This window comes from Gorilla gorilla, chromosome 10 (genome assembly GCF_029281585.2).
Source record: "Gorilla gorilla gorilla isolate KB3781 chromosome 10, NHGRI_mGorGor1-v2.1_pri, whole genome shotgun sequence".
In the NCBI taxonomy this organism is placed as follows: Eukaryota; Metazoa; Chordata; class Mammalia; order Primates; family Hominidae; genus Gorilla; species Gorilla gorilla.
The window spans coordinates 59,158,161-59,177,773 of record NC_073234.2 but is presented as its reverse complement, the minus strand read 5'-3'; the positions used below and the strand labels follow the sequence as shown (position 1 = coordinate 59,177,773).

The following is a 19,613-nucleotide window of genomic DNA, read 5'->3' as shown; positions in this document are numbered from 1 at the left end:
AGACAGGGTTTCACCACTTTGGTGGCCAGGCTGGTCTCGAACTCCTGACCTCAGGTGATCCGCCCGCCTCAGCCTCCCAAAGTGCTGAGATTACAGGCGTGAGCCACTGTGCCCGGCCTAAAAATACGAACAAGTTTTTAACTTTTTAATGGAGTTGATACTTACAGAAAAATAAATATACAATAGCTAGGAAAACACTGAAAAAAACAGGCTATAAAGAGGGAGTAGCCCCATCAGACATTAAAACACAGCAAAGCGCCTTTATAATTAAAATAGTGTGGTATTAGAGTACAAATGAACTGACCAATGGAACAAAACAGAAAATTCAGAAATTACAAATGGAATTTATGGTAATGTCAGTATCTCAAATCTTCTGGTTAAAGACAGCCTTTTAATTTATTTTATTTTTTAGAGACAAAGTCTCACTATGCTGCCCAGGCTGGTCTCAAACTGCTGGGCTGAGGGAGTTGCCTCAGCTGGTCTTGAATTCCTGAGCTTGCCCACCTTGGCCTCCCAAAGTGCTAGGATTACACATATGAGCCACTGCGCCCAGCCAAAGATAGATTCTTAAGTAAATGGTGTAGAGACAAAAGGATAGCCATTTGGAAAAGAGTCAAATAGTATCTATTCCTCACCCAATACAAAACAGTAAATAAATTCCAAACACAGCAAAGGTCTGAATGTAATAAATGAAACAGCATATGGGTGAATTATCCTATAACCTGTTCTGTAACCCAAGTGTAGACTGGAAAAAGCTTGCTGATTACAACTTTAAAAAAAAAAAGGGGGGGTGTTACGCTAGGTGTGGTGGGTTATCCTGGTAATCCCAGCACTTTGGGAGGCCAAGGATTGCTTGAGCCCAGGAATTCAAGACTAGCCTGAGCAACATGGCAAAACCTCATCTCCATAAAAAATATAAAAATTAGCCAAGCCTGGTGACATGCACCTGTAGTCCCAGATATTTGGGAAGCTGTGGGAGGATCAACTGAACCCAGAAGGTCAACGCTGCAGTAAGCTGTGATCACACTACTGCACTCCAGCCTGGGTGACAAGAGCATAACCCTGCCTCAAAAAAAAAAAAAAAGGTGAGGCTGGGCTTGATGGCTCATACCTGTAATCTCAGCCACTATGGAGGCTGACGGTGGCAGACTGCTTCAGCTCGGTAATTCAAGACCAGCCTGAGACACACAGCAATATCCCCATCTCCATAAAAATACATATGTTAGCTGAGTGTGGTGGCACGTGCCTGTAGTACCAGCTACTTAGGAGGCTGAGGTGGGAGGATCGCTTGAGTCCAAGGGGGCAGGGGTTACAATGAGTCAAGACTGTGCCACTGCACTCCAGCCTGGGTGACAGAGCAAGACCCAGCAGTGAAAAAAAAAAAATTGATAAACTTATTACATGAAAAATATTATACAAACCGAATGGCGTCAAATACCATAAATAAGTCAAAATGGTAGAAAAATATTCACAATGTATATCACAGGAAAAGTACTAATATTCCTAACATACAAAGAACTTTTAACAATTAAAGGGAGGAGAGGGCAAGAAAGCCCAAACGCCCTCATGGTAATAATGATGGTTGTACAATTCTGCAAACATGCTAAAAGCTACTGAATTATGTATTTGAAATGGGTGAACTTTGTGGTATATAAATTATGTTTCATTAGTTATTTTTTAAAAACTATAGAAAAATAGGAGAAATATTCAAAAGAAAATTCACCCCCCAAAAAGATATAAAAATATTTCATAAATATATAAAAAGATTAAACTTCACTCATAAGAGAAATGCAAATTAAAACTACACTAAGATACCATTTCTCACCCATCAGAATGACAAAATTTTAAAAGCGTGATACTATACTCTGTTGACGAGGATGTGGGGAACAGACTGTCTCACAACTCATTGGCAGGAATACAAACAATCCCTACGGAGGAACACAGGTAATAATTTCAATCCAATAATCCCACTTCTAGGAATTTACCATGAAGATTCACCTTCCAACAATACAAAAATATATATATATGACACAGCTAACTGTACATTGCTGCATTATTTATAATTCAAGCTATTGGAAACTACCAAAATGTCCAAACATAGAGAATGGTTGAATAAACTCTGGTACATACATAAAGTACCATACAGTTTAAAAAAAAAAACTGAGGAAAATATCTCCAGAATATTTTAAATATAAAAAGCAAAGAATGAATGAAGATATACACTAAGCTACCTTTTGTGTAAGAAAATGGAAATTACAAAACATACATACATCTGCTCATCTTATTAAAAACACAGGAAGGATAAACCAGAAAACAATGAAATTGCTACCCGATAGAGGTAGGCGGCAGTTAGGATAAACGGGCTAAGATAACAGGTTACATCTGAGTAAACCCTTATGTTATTCTGACTTTGTGAAGTATATTAATATCCCCCTATCAAAAAATGCAATTATATCAACAAAGATCGTGGAAAAAAACTAAAACTGAAAGCATACGGAAACGAATGAATCCAATTGTATTTCAAATGAATAAAATAATCACACTGAAAGATCGGAAAAAAAGAACTAATCCAAGTAACTTCTGAATACAGTATTGAGTACACACCCTTGTCTGGGAAAAGGGGAGAGGAAGAGGAAGGACTGAAAACAAATCCTAAGCCATTTTTAGTAAGTTGGTTTGGGGGTGGAGACAATGGTATGAATGGAACATTTCTGAAATTATTTTAAATAATTGTAAGACTAAGCAAATGACAAAATGTGTTGATGACAAAAGTCAGGATTCTAACTGTGGAAGAAAGGAGATATAATATAGAGTAGAAGCAAGGAAGAGCCTTGGAAGAATGGCATGGAATTAGAGAATCAGGTGTGAACACATTAACATCATGTGTGCACGCTTATACTTCCTAGCTCTGCCACTGAAAAAGCTCAAAAGCAATGAGACCCTGGTAGCAATAAACATGCCTAATATCCAGAGCCTACTAAAGGGAACCAGAGCTCCTTTGACAGATGACTAATTTCAATGGTAGGGCAGGGAAAGTATAAAATAAACCTGGAATATTTTGTTGGAACAGAAAATAAAAGAGGTACTCAAAAAAAGTGATGAGGACATGTCAAAGGGACACAAGAAGTAGCCAATGGGGCTCCCAATGGCCATACCTGGAACAACTTTAGCATCAACATAATTAGAAGGAAAAATGAATTATAAATCATTGGAGGAACATAAGTACCAAAGGGTTCATACTGATTATATAAACATCAATATACGTGCAAAAGGGAGGGATCTTCCTTATAGATGCATGCCAAGTGTCAAATGATGTATGTGGAAGGAGTGCTATTGTTGAACAATCATCAATTTGCAAACAACATGGTGAAGACTGTTTTGGGCAAGAACCAACGATAGATGCTAAATCTTGTAGGAAAATTTTAATGAGAAGCAGAATGTTTACATGATTTTAAAAGGTTCTTCCCATAGGCTGCTTATAATAGGAAAAATAACCACACTGTGGAGAAAATAAATGACATTTTGACTGACTGATCAAAATCAACATCACCAGTGAGGGGCAGACAAAGGGGACTATGACTATGAGGGCCTGAGAAGCACACATCACCACCTATACAGAATTCTGAGCAGGCATGTATATCCTGAACCTAATTGTAAAGAAACATTAGACAGGCCAAAATGAAGAACATTCTAATAAAAAAACGGGTGAAGAGGCTCTATCGTCCAAATATGCCAATGTCATATAAGACAAAGACTGAGAAACTGTTCTAGATCAAAAGAGAGTAAAGCCACATGGATGGCAGATTAATGTATTCCATCAGTATTAAATTTTCTAGCTTGACATATGTACTGTGGTTAATAAGAGAGCGTCCTTATTCTTAGTTAAAAAAAAAAAAACTGAAGTTTTTAGGGGTAAAAGAACTTAATGTATGCAACTTACAATCAAATTTAAGTTGAGTTTTCTGAAAAAACAACTACATTGTTTTCAGGAAAAAAAATGTAGAAAGAAAACCAACAACAAAGCAAATAAGGCAAAATGTTAATAACAGATGAGGCTAAGTGTGTGTAAAAATTCTTTGTACTATTTTTGTAAACTAACCATTAGCTTGAAAGCATTTTCAAACAAAAAGTTAAAAAAAAGGAAAGGCAAATCTTACATTTCTCAGTGCTTCATAAACAGCTCTAAATGCTGGTTGCTTATCGTCATGGTAAACACCTCTGTTCCCATGAAGAATAAAGATTCCTTCTTCTTCTGCTTCTTGGCAATTGCTTCCATATATACAATGATCTGGTCGATAATTCCATTGACACGGAAAAACAAAAAGGCTTTCTACATAAAGAAAAGACCAAACAATGAAGCAAATACCCCTAATTCCACAGATGTAACATTATGCAAAACTTTCAGTTAAAAAATACAGCTCTTACAAGTAAGAATTAATGAAAAATGTTTGGCACTTAGATCTCTTCCAATTAAACCAAAATTCAAGAAAAGTTTTACTCCGTCTTAAAGATAAATAGCAATAATCATTAATATAAGACAGAATCAGATAAGTGCATGTTTTCCTTTTTCACTAAGTATTATCTGTGATTTTTTAATGCAAATAAAAGGAATTTAAATAATTACCTGGATTATGAAAAAACATGATATTCAATAGATCTTGATCACCCCATGTGATGTTTAGTTTGTATTTTTTAAGCAATGGCATAAGTATATCTCCCCATTGTAGTCGTACAGTTGTCATATCATTCTGTTGATAAAAACATTCAAAAGAGCTTCAGACTTTCAGGCTTAAAATGGCAGCATGATGACAGTTCCTCATTCTTCCCACAGCAACCATTACAAATCCACAAATAGAAATGCAAACTCCTCACAATATCAAGTGACATTTCTAACCCTAAATGTGAGAAGGGCTGTACAGTAAAACAGAAGATAACAAAAGGAAGTTGTATGTGGCAGTGATAAAACTAGTAAGTCACGAAAGAAAGCGAAAGTAACTGTGTCCTTATCTTAAAATGAAGATAGTTTTGGTACCTATGTCTGTGCCTACGTCAGAGTTGTTGATGATTAAAATTGTTAATATATAAATTTAAAGTGCTTGGAATGGCACCTGACACGTGGTAAATATTCAGTGTTAGCTATTATTATTTTTTACCATGATGGCTATTAGTCTCAGATTTATTTGCTTAACTTCTATAATTAGCAGTTCAAATAGATCATTTTGAAATTGATAAATCAAATTAAAAAATGCATACACAACTTAAGTTAAACACTAAAAAACAAGATGATTGACAAAAATCAAGGCTGCAGAGGGAGTGGGGAAGATCAACAAAGAAGGAGAAATGTATGAGTTTTCTGTCTACTTGTAGTAAAAAATTCTCACAGAGAACTGGCCTTTTTATGATGGATTTTCCTATCCAAAAACATAGTGTATCTTTCTACTTATTTAAGTGTTCATTTATCTTATTAAATTTAAAACATATATATATATAATACATGTGTGTGTGTATATATATATGTATATATCCTGCCAATTTCTTTCAAGTTTGTTCCTATGTATGCTATTTCTTTTGAGGGTCTTCCATTTTATATTCTAAAAGGTTGCTATTTGTACATTAGAAAACGCAAGCAAAGAATTCTGTAAAGAGGCACCATGAATGACATATAAAGTCAAAGAAGATTTGCCGAGGAAAATAACTGGGTCCAGTCTAGCAGATGTTTGCAGTCCCATAAACTCTCACCATCCCAGAGGGAGGCAAGTTAGGACTGGCATCTTTGGCAATATTAAGACTGCACTCCAAGAAAGAGACCCTAGTCTCCTGATGCCTCTCATACTACTGAAGAGCTGACAGATTCACCCAACCCATTTTAACAACTGTAAGCTTTGCTATCAGAATTACAACCTTGCTAACGAAAGTATTTTCCTATTCTTGGATATCAACTAATTGGCATATCAACACTATTTTCAGGAGGAGACCATACTATGCTACTTGAGAAAGAACCCCTGGAGTCAGCCAGCACAGTAAATGGTTTGACTCTCCTTTTAAAAGCAGCAATTTCTGTATTTTAATTTTCAACTCAGCCAAATTAACTATATATCCTTAATGTTTATAGTAGTTTTAATAGGTTGAGGTTTTCCAGGGATATAAATATGTCACGCAAATAATAATTCTACATCCTATCTAATTTTTATACCTATTTCTTTCATTTGTCTAATATGGGGGCTTGTTATTCCTCCATGCTGAGAACCACTATTTAAATATTACTTAATAGTTATGACGTCAGGCACAGCGGCTCACGACTGTAATCCCGGCACTTTGGGAGGCCGAGGCAGGCTGATCAGTTGAGTTCAGGAGCTCGAGACAAGCCTGGGCAACATGGTGAAACCCTGTACCAAAAGCACAAAAAACTAGTCACGCATGGTGGTACACGCCTGTGGTCCCAGCTACTTGGAAGGCTGAGGTGGGAGGATCACTTGAGCCTGGGAGGTGGAGGTTTGCAGTGAGCCAAGATCGTGCCACTGCACTCCGGCATGGGTAACAGAATGAGACCCTGTCTCAAAAAAAAAAAAGTTATGGTAATATTAATAGATATCCTTATCTTCATTTTAACTGGAAAGCTCCTACTGTTTAGCCATTAAGCACAATGCTGCCTTTTGAAATGAGATAAAAATATAATACTAATCATCTATCAATTTATATTTTATGCTTTTTTAAAATAAAAAAGATACTGAATTTAGTGCTTTTTCAGATACTGAATGTAATGTTTTTTTCTTAATGCTCAAAACTTGTTATTTGAAAACCCAAAGTTAAATACTTAAGGAAGCAAGAAACTGAGTCCAATGAGAACTTGGTGTTGGAAGGGGTAGAAGTGAATACCGGGCCTTTTAAATCTATGTGACTCGGGGACTATCCAGAGTAAAAACCAGTATTCTTCATAGTGCAGTTCACAGCAGTTCACATAGTGTGCTACTATGTAAATTTTTTCTATGTCCTCAATAAGATTAAGTAATTAAGCATAGAAATTAAGAGTAAGATTTAGAAATTTTTACAGCAAGTTAACAGTTTTATATGTACTTAATATATTTCTCTAGTAATCTCTTTTACAAAAGTATTGGCTCATAACATACTGAAAATTTTTTAAAAATTAATCTTTTGCCATAGTTTGAGAAACATTGTTATAAGTCATTTTATAATTTATATTAAATTCAGTGACGATATAAACAATCTATCCTTTAAAAAAGAGAAGGCCAGAATTCATGAAAAAAAAATCCACATACTTAAATTGATGTGCTACAATTGCATTATTATCCTTGTGTGAAATTTCTTAGAACACAGTAAATAGTAATTATAATCAGAATTTTTTTTAATCTGGAAAATGACTAAAACAAGTTTTACTTAAGGAAACAATTTGAAAAGATAACTCTTAGAAATAAGTCATTGAGTATGTTAAGGAAATATTCTTAGGATCTGAAAAGAAAAATATCAACTACACAAGGACAAAAAACCAGGAACACTTTCAACAGACAGAACTGGTGGAGCCCTTGTACAACACCATGTTAAAGTCTTCACGTGATTCTATCTATTCAAATATACACAGAAATATAGATACATATTTAAATTATAAAAACCAACATAAATCAAATATATATATTTGAATATATATCTTACCAGAAATGTACCTATTCAAAGAACATCAATGAAATACAAAACTAAGAGTTCACTGCAGTCTTAGGAAAAAAATAAAAAGAGAAAAAAACCTTAAAGAAAAAAGTCCCATTAGAAAACTATTTGGAAAAGAAGCGATAACACTAGTATTATTTGCTAATGATATAACCTAGATTATCCAAGACAACCAATGAAAAGCTATGAGAAATGAGTTTAATAAAGAGGTATTACATATAAAAGGAGTTCAAGTCAATGAGAAAGAGAAAACCAAGAAGTGGGCAAAGGATATGGGCAAGCAGCCATTCACAAAAGAAGAAACAGAAATGGCTACAAATTATAAGAAAAGATTTTTAACCACATCGGTGGTATAGTCAAGAAAATACAAATTTTAAAATATATTTTCAGCCATACAACTACATATCCATACTAGGTACACACAAAAAAAGAAAATAAAATCATCCATTCTCCACATCATACACACATTAAAAATGTGATTATGTGTAATGACATAGAAGTCAGTCAACTATATATTTACTAAATGAAAAAAGCTGAAGATGTATAAAAGAATCCTATATCTAAATGCTAATGCACACCTATGCTTGTTTCAAAATACTTTTTTTTTTTTTTGAGACAGAGTCTCGCTCTGTCGCCCAGGCTGGAGTGCAGTGGCGCAATCTTGGCTCACTGCAACCTCCACCTTCTGGGTTCAAGTGATTCTCGTGCCTCAGGCTCCCGAGTACCTGGAATTACAGGCACCTGCCACCATGCCTGGCTAATTTTTGTATTTTTAGTAGAGATGGGGTTTCACCATATTAGCCAGGCTGGTCTAGGACTCCTGACCTCAAGTGATCCACCTGCCTCGGCCTCCCAAAGTGCTGGGATTACAGGCATGAGCCACTGCACCCAGCCTCAAAATGCACTTTTTAAAAGGTCCAAAGAACACATAGCAAAGTTTATAGTGTCACTCTGGGTGGAGGCATGAAAGTGTGAAGAGATATGTCAAGGGGAGACCTGTCTTTTCATTCTACATAAAATTAATTTTTTGAATCTTTATAAGCACAATTTAGTTTCATAACATTTAAAACAGAAAACTGTAGTTCTAATTTTACAAAATTTAGCAAACCTATGACCAAATACATGTATGTTACATCAAGATCAATTAGTTTCATTTTTTGAATTAAGCATGCTTTGAAAATGAATGGACTGTCATTATCAGCCTGTCCTATACATACATATAAAATTAAAGAGCATTCACATTATGCTCCAACAAAAAAGTGGGAACTCATCAATTCCCAAAGATTAGTTACTTCACTTTAAAAAGTTCTACCCCTTTGGCAAGATGTTCGTTGTTGTTATTCTGCTCTCATAAGCTATGTACTAACACAAGAAAACTCTTCTATCACATACATCTTACAAATATGTAAAAGCATTGTATCTACTTCATACAAAGTGTTCCCTTTTCCAGTATTTTTCAATTCATTAATGGCCTAGTTTCTAAAACCTTCATCTGACTCTCCTTTGCTAGCAATTATCTATCAAGTTGCTACTTTATGTCAGACACCATGCTAAATATTCTTAATATAAAGCTGTATAAAAGACACATCCTGCCCTCAGTAGGTGGAGCAAACAGACAAAAAAATACTCTACAAAGTAATATATAGAAAGCTGAAAAGGGCAGAGTAAACAAAGAAAAATTTCCCACCATGTCTAATTTATACTCTTTGGTTTTTCTCTAATAAACAGGAAAAGGTTAAGAAATACAGTAATACATTTTTTAGAAGGAGAGAAAATAAATACCCTAATAGGGATTCAACACTGCAAATATGATACTGCAAAATAGGACATAATCATTTAACCAATGTTATTCATTATCTAGCAAATATACAATTACGAGATTAAAAATTATGATTTTTAAAAAGTTGTATTTAATAATTTAATTAAATTATTTAATTTAATTTAATTATTTCGTTAAATTAAATATTTATTTAATTAATTTCATTAAATTAAGTATTTAATTATTTCATTATTAAATTATTTGAATTTAAATTTTTTAATTTTTTTTTTCTTTTGAGACAGAGTCTCACTCACATTGTCACTCAGGCTGGAGTGCAGTGGCCCAATATCAGCTCACTGCAACCTCTGCCTCCCTGGTTGAAGCAATTCTGTCTCAGCCTCCCAAGTAGCTGGGAATACAGGCATGCACCACCATGCACAGCTCATTTTTTCTATTTTTAGTAGAGATGGGGTTTCACTGTGTTGGTCAGACTGGTCTCACACTCCTGGCCTCAAGTGATCCACCCACCTCGGTCTCCCAAAGTCTTGGAATTACAGGCGTGAGCCACCACACCTGGCCCTATTTTAACTTTTTAATATACATAACTATAATACACCAGGTTCGAAATGAACAGCCACGAGTGGTAAGAACCAGGTGACGGCAAGGCAAATAAACAAACTATGACCTTTGTCCTAAATTTTTATTGTGGCTGTACATGGGTTAAGAACCATGAAGCAACAGTCGTGGATCTGTATAAAACAGTTTGGAAAGCGATTATAAGTAACTCAGTTATATTGCTAAATTTCTAAAATGTAAGATCTGTGCTAGAAACTGTAAAACTGGTAGGAAAAACCAAGACAATGTTTTGCTATAGATACAGAGATCAAGAAAAATAAAAATATATGATAAAAGGAATTAACAATCAATAAATTTTGCAGGACCATCTCGACAATCCTAAGTATAATACAATATTTGAAAACAAAGCAAATCTGAGTATGTTCCCAAGGAGCAAGAACAGGGTTGTTTGTAACACAGGAATAGTAGGTGTGAAGTAAATTATACCTGCCAAATTAACATACAACCAATCATCTTGCGTTTTTTTTCACAGTCATTAATGTGCAGAAGAAAAAAAGGTTTGAAAGTTTAGAAATTACTCCAACTCCCATAACTACACCTCTAGGTAGCTTAGAACATGTCACAGGAAAAAAAAAGAAAAAGGGAAAGGGAGAAACTATTAAAGTATTTACGAATGATATTTAAATAAGTAATAGGTAAGTTAAAAACAGTAAATCTGGCCAAGCGCAGTGGCTCACGCCTATAAACCCAGCACTTTGGGGGTTTGAGGTGGGAGGATCACTTGAGGCCAGGAGTTCAAGACCAGCCTGGGCAACTCTTTTTCTGTAGAGACTGTTCTCTACAAAAAAGTAAAACAAGAACAAAATAATTTTAAAAACAATGGATTTGAACTATATAGCTATTTTTAAGTTGTAATCAAATGGTGTTATATTATCTCTACAGTTCTTTGCAACACTAAACTTCTATTAATTTCATAAATTTCAAATGCAGTTATTGAGAAGTCACATTTTTTTTTGCAGATAATCTTACAGCACCATCTTCTGGTATAAGATCACTGTGCACAGTCTAACAATCAGAAAATAACAATCATGTTACTATCCTAGTTTTACTATATTTAGTAAAACTTTACAGTACATGAAATTTAAAAATTCAAGACAGAATAACAAACTTGGTAACCAAAGAGAGATGTTCTCTGTTAAACAAGAGCGGAGGTTACCTAACACTGGGCTTATTAATGCAATCAGTTGTGGGAGACAAAACTAAATTTAAATCAGAATTTTAAAAAGACTCAGAAAAGGGAAGGCTAAAAAAAAAAACTAAGTTTAAGATCAACAGAATAGACGAGTGACAGGTAATAGCTGTCAGACTTCTAAGACTGAAGTGTTGGCACATGGTAATGGCTACAGCAGTACTGCTGCCTATACCAAAGGTAAGAGGAAACAGTTCCAAATGAGGAAAAGACTTAAATCAGACATGTAGAAAGAATAAATTCCATTCCACCAGATACCATATGAAAAACGCATGACAAAAATACATACATATAAATGTACACATATACTCATATCATAAAAGACATGACATCCCTTAATGTTTAATTTAGTCCTAATGAGATATAAAGGAATAAACAGTAACTCTATACTCCTAGAGGGTATAGTGTTTGCTCAGAAGTCACTCTTTTTAGCTAACATTTTACTGCTTACTTCATGTCAGGCTCTATTAAGAATTTTCAACAGATCTCTTTTAAATTAACTTAGTTAAGTCTGTTTATTATCTTATTCAGCTGAGAGAATTTATACTTAAAAGTTAACTAAATGGCTAGTAGTTAAGTACTGCACAGGAGGCAAAGCTACACAGAAAGCCAGTCTGATTCTAGAGCAAGCAAACTACAGTGACTTGCAACTTAGATATAGAACTAATCTACATGAAACTGGTAAATGTTAGTACATACTGATGAAGTCTAAATGCATATTCAGAGAATTTAAATAGTCTGACTTTTCTACTGACCCCACAATTTGAAAGACTGGAAACACGCAGGAATTTTTTAAGTTAACTTCCAATAACACCATAATAGCTAACATTTACTATGTGTCAGCCACTGTTCTAACTCATTTACTCCTCACAAAAGTCCCAAGACATTGGTAGTGCTATCATTTCCATTTTACAGGTGAGAACAAACAGGTTGCAGAGTCTATGCTCTTAACTGCAACTCCATGTTGTCCCTAAGGTATATCATAATTTAGATTCTATGTATTCTATGAATGTACAACTACAAAATAACATCTGCTTCCTGGAATGGCAATCTAGGGAGAAGATGTTCACTACTTAGGGCATTGTTATTTTACTTCATTGTCATGTCATCTGGTTTGACCTATTGTAACGCTCTGTTAAACAGAATAATATGAACACACTTCTAGATAAATCTAGATATCTATATTCTTCTAATGTTCTAGATTATTCTAAATAGAAAAATTCTTTATAGTTCAATTTAGTTTTTAATAAAATTTAGTTTTATTAAAAACAATTTGGAAGGTTTTTAGAGAAATGTTAACAACTACCTGTATTAGTGACTTACCTTGAAATACTTCCTTCTCATTCGAGTCATGTTCATCAACATAACTCCAGAGTTTACTCCAGTTTTTCCATAATATGGATGCCTAGCAAAGCGATTATACCATCCTATTCGAGGTTCCTCATGTTCTGGTGCCATTGCAGCAATTTGTGTGGAATTAAATTTCTTTAGTAAAGACCAAATATCATCAACTGGTCGTAAAAAAAGGATATCAGTGTCGACATACAATAGTGAGTCAATTTCTTTCAGGATTAACTACAAGGAGAGATATTTGAATGATTAACTATAATTCTATTTTAAAAAGAAACATAAAAGCACCTCTAATTGTATAAGATACACCTAAGAGATTAGCTAATTTATATTATTTTATTTTAAGGTAATCTTTCCTAAATCTGTCATTTTTAACAATAGCATATATATAAAGATACTATGCTAACCTTCATACTAACTTTCAGAGAAGATATGAAAACAAACCAAAACAAAATACTCAATTATAAAAATTAAGAGAATAATATGAAATCTTCAAAGATCAGGGAGGAAATGTTTTTCATAATGGATAATAACATTAACTTAGGTAAATTTATATCTTGAATCCTAATTTCCTGAGATAAATACAGAAATAAACCAATACAAATAAAGATTTTCTGAACTCATTCCCCTTGGCCTGTAACACTGGCATCTTTACATCATTTCGGTTTCAACTAGTAAGTGGTAGAGCCAAACTGGAACCCAGGCAATCCAGATTCAGAGTCCATATTCTTATTTCTAGGTTGTGTCCCAACGAATCAAAGCAAATGTGCACCTAGCAAGGGTAAAGGCTTGACTTTAGGGTAAAGCCAGAAAGACTGGCTATGTTGCACTTTCTAAGAGATAAATCTTCAACATGTGCCTTCCCTGAGGAATTTTAAGGATAATTATTATTATTTTTCATTTTTATTTTTATTTTTTTTTGAGACAGAGTCTCACTCTGTCACCCAGGCTGGAGTGTAGTAGTGTGATCTCAACTCACTGCAACCTCTACCTCCTGGGTTCTAGGCATTCTCCTGCCTCAGCCTCCTGAGTAACTGGGATTACAGGCATGCATCACCACACCCGGCTAATTTTTCATATTTTTAGTAGAGATGGGGTTTCACCATCTTGGCCAAGCTGGTCTTAAACTCCTGACCTCAAATGATTCACCCATCTCGGCCTCCCCAAGTGCTGGGATTACAGGCACGAGCCACTGTGCCCAACCAAGGATAATTTTTCATTTCTGCCTTACCCATGAACTTTAGGTTCTGACTCCTACAAATTTAAATTTACTGCCTATCCTGGTCTATTAGTAAGATTCAATAAATAGGTGAATCTAAACCTTTTTAGTTAAGACATAATAGGAGCTTGATCCTAGTTCTGCTACTTTTCAAAGCTGCTACTTCCTCCTGCAACTAAAGCCATCACCTTAATGAGCAGCTACTAGGCTGAAATCACCTCATTCCTCCCTTATCTCACTATCAGCTGATTTAATATCAGGCTGGGGAAAAAAATCTGATGGTTGACTGCAGGGCCTGAGTAGGGAAGGTTCACTTGGTCAAAGACCTCAACTAAAAGGGAATCTGTGGCCAGGCATGGTGGCTCACGCCTGTAATCCTAGCACTTTGGGAGGCTGAGGCGGGCAGATCACCTGAGGTCAGGGCTTCGAGACCAGCCTGACCAATACGGCAAAACGCTGTCTCTACTAAAAATACAAAAATTAGCCAGGTGTGGTGGCGCATGCCTGTAATCCAAGCTACTCGGGAGGCTGGGGCAGGAGAACCGCTTTAGCCTGAGAGGCATAGGTTGCAGTGAGCCAAGACTGCGCCAGTACACTCCAGACTAGGCAATAGAGCAAGACTCTGTCTCAAAAAAAAAAAAAGGTGTTGGGGGAGGGGGCTGGGTGGAGTCTGTATGTCTATCTCACTTTTTTGAGGGGTGGTGGAGTTAGAATTGTTTTTAATAGCAACATTCTACATCTGTGTCACATCTGTTTACAGATTACTATATTCTTAGCAGAGTAGGAAGAAGCTGCATAAAGCTTCAAGTTCAATGCTGGGAGCCACTACCAGCTGGAAATCAGACATGGTTAAATAATAATCACCTATGTATAGTTCTGATTCCTTTCAGTTGAAAAAGGCATTGGCACAGTTTACATTAGTTCTTTTCATGCATCTATTTTAAAGGAAGAGAAACTCAGCAAAAAAGTTTATCACTATAAAAAAATAAAGCACCAATTTACTTAAATCTGGTTAAAACGATTAGAATTAACAATAAAGTATGAGGTCAATTTGACAGGTTTCAAGTAGTTCTTGTACTTAAAATTCCATTTAGGTATTTAACTAGATTACATCATTAAATGATCTGGCAAATTTCATGTAACAACATCAACAATTAAACTTGTTAATAAAGTGTTAACAAAGTGCTATGGTGCCAAGTGTTAATAAAGTACCATAACAAAATGGCAGAGAAATGGCCAAAACCTCACATCTTTCTTTCATCTCTTATTGTTTTTTCAATATTATTTGTGTGATTATTTAATGTCTGTCTCCCACATCAGACAACAAGCTCTACGAAAACAGGAAACCTGTGTGTTCTATTCATTCCTATATACCCAGCATTTCAGTATAGATGACTGACAAAAACTAGGCACTCACATATTAATTAAATGACTGACACTGCAGTCATTCAATATAAAACTTTTTTCAAAAACTTACAAAACCTACGTGAAGTATCTAAAACTTTTTTTTTTTTTTAACCAATCTTAATCCCTTATTTGTGTGCTTTTTACAATGGAAGAGAAAGATCCTAGGATATAACTTTTTAGGGCGGAGCAACAAAGATACTGGTTAGACCGACTTTTTTATCAATCTTATAACTTAATCTTACAGATATCCTGGATTCAATAAACCATATTCTTAATAAGCTAGGAATTCCCTTAATCCACTTAGCAATAAGAAGTAACTGAAGGTTTTTCCCCATAATTTATATAATTTCCGGAACCTTGTGTGCTTCTTAAATTCAGTATTTCTACCATAAGTATTCTCCATGTATTTAAGCTGCAAAACTGTAAGTATTTAAATATCATAATGGTCTAAACAACTACTGTGAATTTTAAAACTGGGTAAAATCAATCAAAATGAAAGAGGTAACCTTGCTTCAGAACATTTGTATATAAAAAAGAAAAAAAAAATCAAGGTTTATCACCATAGAACATTACCAAAGAACAGCCCCACTGAATAAATAGTTCCCATTTTCCCTTTGAGTTTATATGCCTTAAATTTGTTTCTGTTTAAGTATCAGTTACAATAGATAAATTGGCTTGGTATAAGACACAAACTGCTATTTAATGATGCACTCTACCTCATTTCTCAAACTCTAAATGCTGCCTACAAGTTGAAGGTGATAACGCCACCGCATTTCTGCTGGCAACAGACTTGGCTCCATTAAGACCTGGCAACCTCTATTCCTTGTTACAGATAAAAGTTCACCGCAACTGAATATATTAAACTGGTATCTCAACAGAAATTACTAAAAATTTTTCATTCTTAACAGGGGTTTTTATTTTACTTGTTCCACAGGAATATTATTTCATGTTCAAAAGGAAGATAGTACATGCATTGATTTCTATTTATTAATTTAATTATTTAACTGGAATTATATGTAACTCTTCAGAGACTCATGTGTAAAAGTAAGGTTCAAATTTAAAAAAGAAAAAAAAAGACACTAGGGGAAAAAACTTACCGGCAAGAACAATCTCTGCGAAGCACATGGTTTAAAGAGTTTTTTCCACTCTGCTGCATTCTCACTTGGAAAGGTTATGGGGTATAACGTATAATTAAATGTTTGTAGAAATGACCAGTTGTCAAGCTAAAACAATTAAAAAAAAAAACTGTTTAGTTTCACTCTGAATTTTCTCTGTAAAATCATAAAACAACAGATTATAAAACAAAAGAGCTAAAAATTAAGATAATATACATTTTATGCTGTAAAATTAAGGGAAAGATTATTCTGTTCCACCACTGTATTTGTTTTCATTTAAAATCTAAAAATCAAAATTAGATCCCAGACTTCCCCATTAAGATCTGAAGCATAATGAAAGTTATCAGGGTCCAACTCCCAAAATCAGAAAGGTGAAAGACCCTCGCAAGTTTGTCTTCCTCAACTTTACCTAATGTGTAAATTCTCTTAATCCATTAACAAGCTAAAATCAGAAAAATTAAGCACTAATATTATTACCACCATATATATGATATGAAAGATGCTTACATTCAAAGTCAGACCAAATATGAAACTAGTTAAAAAATATTTGTCCATCAATGCATAGCTTTAATATGCCTAAATATTTCTGATAATATTCTGATACATAGCCAATGCCAACTTTTAAAAAATTATTACAAAAAGCAAAATGTATCTGAAAATCTATGATGAACATGTTTACACTTAGTACCCTAAATGCATTTTAAGATACTGAATTGTTTCTAATTCAGTTTAAGTATTATCTCTCATTCTTATTTCAACAGAATTACTGATTCAAATTTCCTGAGGAGCATTAAGAAACAATCTATGGGGGGGAAAAACTAAGTAGTTTATGTACAGGCTGAATAAGATCTCTTTTGAATTATGATAGTGTTTAAGTCATTTCTAAAACACTAATATCTTCCAATATAGTTTAAGGGAATGCCTTTACTTCCAACACTCTGCTTTGGTGTCTCTGATTATTTTATTTTATTATTGTTTTGAGACAAGGTCTCACTCTGTCACCCAGACTGGGCTGAAGTGCAGTAACATGATTATGGTTCACTGCAGCCTTGACTTCCCAGGCTTGGGTGATCCTCCCACCTCAGGCCTCCCAAGTAGCTGGGACTACAGGTGCATGCCACCACAACCAGCTATCTACTAATTATTGTAAAATACTAGCACTGTCATTTCCCTGCTCCACTTATAAATCACTTAAAGATCTTTTCAATACCAACTTCAAAATAAAATCTTAGTCACTTTCATTTAACATATAATAGTGCTCTTTCATGTACTAAAAGCATGTTCCATAAAATATCTGATATTCTTTCATCAAAAGCAAAACCAAACATTCTCAGTGATTATTATAGTCAAAGGAAAACTAAGTTCAAAAATATAGTATATGTTACACAAACAATAATTCAGCCAGGTGTAAACACAACACAGAGGCTGCACCTAAGATAATGCAATAAATGTTTTACTTTCCTATTATATTTTCAAAGATTTCCAAAATTGGCAGCAGTCTATTACTATTCTCTTAACCCCTAGGACAAGATTAATTCCTCAATATTTTAAAAAACAATCCAGGGAGGAGCCAAGATGGCCGAATAGGAACAGCTTTGGTCGACAGCTCCCAGCGTCAGCAATGCAGAAGACGGGTGATTTCTGCATTTCCATCTGAGGTAGTGGGTTCATCTCACTGGGGAGTGCCAGACAGTAGGTGCAGGACAGTGGGTGCAGCACACCATGCGTGAGCCGAAGCAGGGCGAGGCATCGCCTCACCCAGGAAGCGCAAGGGGTCAGGGAATTCCCTTTCCTAGTCAAAGAAAGGGGTGACAGACAGCACTTGGAAAATCGGGTCACTCCCACCCTAACACTGCGCTTTTCCAATGGGCTTAAAAAACAGCACACCAGGAGATTATATCCCTCACCTGGCTCAGAGGCTCCTATGCCCACGGAGTCTGGCTCATTGCTAGCACAGCAGTCCGAGATCAAACTGCGAGGCGACAGCCAGGCTGGGGGAGGGGCGCCTGCCATTGCCGAGTTAGTTGTTTGATTAGGTAAACAAAGTGGCCAGGAAGCTCGAACTGGGTGGAGCCCACCACAGCTCAAGGAGGCCTCCCTGCCTCTGTGGGCTCCACCTCTGGGGGCAGGGCACAGACAAACAAAAAGACAGCAGTAACCTCTGCAGACTTCAATGTCCCTCTCTGACTGCTTTGAAGAGAGTAGTGGTTCTCCCAGCACGCGGCTTAAGATGTGAGAACGGGCAGACTGCCTCCTCAAGTGGGTCCCTGACCCCCGAGTAGCCTAGCTGGGAGGCACCCCACTGTAGGGGCGGACTGACACCTCACACGGCCAGGTACTCCTCTGAGACAAAACTTCCAAAGGAACCATCAGGCAGCAGCATTTGCGGTTCACCAATATCTGCTGTTCTGCAGCCACCGCTGCTGATACCCAGGCAAACAGGGTCTGGAGTGGACCTCTAGCAAACTCCAAATTCCAACGGACCTGCAGCTGAGGGTCCTGTATGGTAGAAGGAAAACTAACAAACAGAAAGGACATCCACACTAAAAACCCCTCTGTACATCACCATCATCAAAGACCAAAGGTAGATAAAACCACAAAGATGGGGAAAAAAACAGAGCAGAAAAACTGGAAACTCTAAAAATCACAGCTCCTCTCCTCCTCCAAAGGAACGCAGCTCCTCACCAGCAATGGAACAAAGCTAGACGGAGAATGACTTTGACAAGTTGAGAGAAGAAGGCTTCAGAAGATCAAACTACTCCGAGCTACAGGAGGAAATTCGAACCAATGGCAAAGAAGTTAAAAGCTTTGAAAAAAATTAGATGAATGGATAAATAGAATAACCAATGCAGAGAAGTCCTTAAAGGACCTGATGGAGCTGAAAACCAAGGCATGAGAGCTATGTGACAAATGCAGAAGCCTCAGTAGCCGATGCGACCAACTGGAAGAAAGGGTATCAGTGATGGAAGACGAAACGAATGAAATGAAGCGAGAAGAGAAGTTTAGAGAAAAAAGATAAAAAGAAACGAACACAGCCTCCAAGAAATATGGGACTATGTGAAAAGACCAAATCTACGTCTGATTGGTGTACCTGAAAGTGACGGAGAGAATGGAACCAAGCTGGAAAACACTCTGCAGGATATTATCCAGGAGAACTTCCCCAATCTAGCAAGGCAGGCCAACATTCAGATTCAGGAAATACAGAGAACGCCACAAAGATACTCCTCGAGAAGAGCAACTCCAAGACACATAATTGTC

At 35.8% G+C, this 19,613-nt stretch overlaps 1 protein-coding gene across 5 annotated transcripts in view; it reads right to left on the bottom strand.

The window, feature by feature from the left end:
* GXYLT1 (glucoside xylosyltransferase 1) overlaps nucleotides 1–19,613 on the bottom strand; it is a 63,718-nt gene that overhangs the window by 11,462 nt on the left and 32,643 nt on the right. For all 5 annotated transcript variants that reach the window (XM_004052970.4, XM_063694060.1, XM_063694061.1 and 2 more), the window contains 4 exons: nucleotides 16,338–16,463; nucleotides 12,588–12,839; nucleotides 4,625–4,748; nucleotides 4,158–4,330 (listed from right to left, as the gene is read on the bottom strand). In XM_004052970.4, the coding sequence (XP_004053018.1) occupies nucleotides 4,158–4,330; nucleotides 4,625–4,748; nucleotides 12,588–12,839; nucleotides 16,338–16,463 (675 nt within the window). The remainder of the gene's footprint in view (nucleotides 1–4,157; nucleotides 4,331–4,624; nucleotides 4,749–12,587; nucleotides 12,840–16,337; nucleotides 16,464–19,613) is intronic.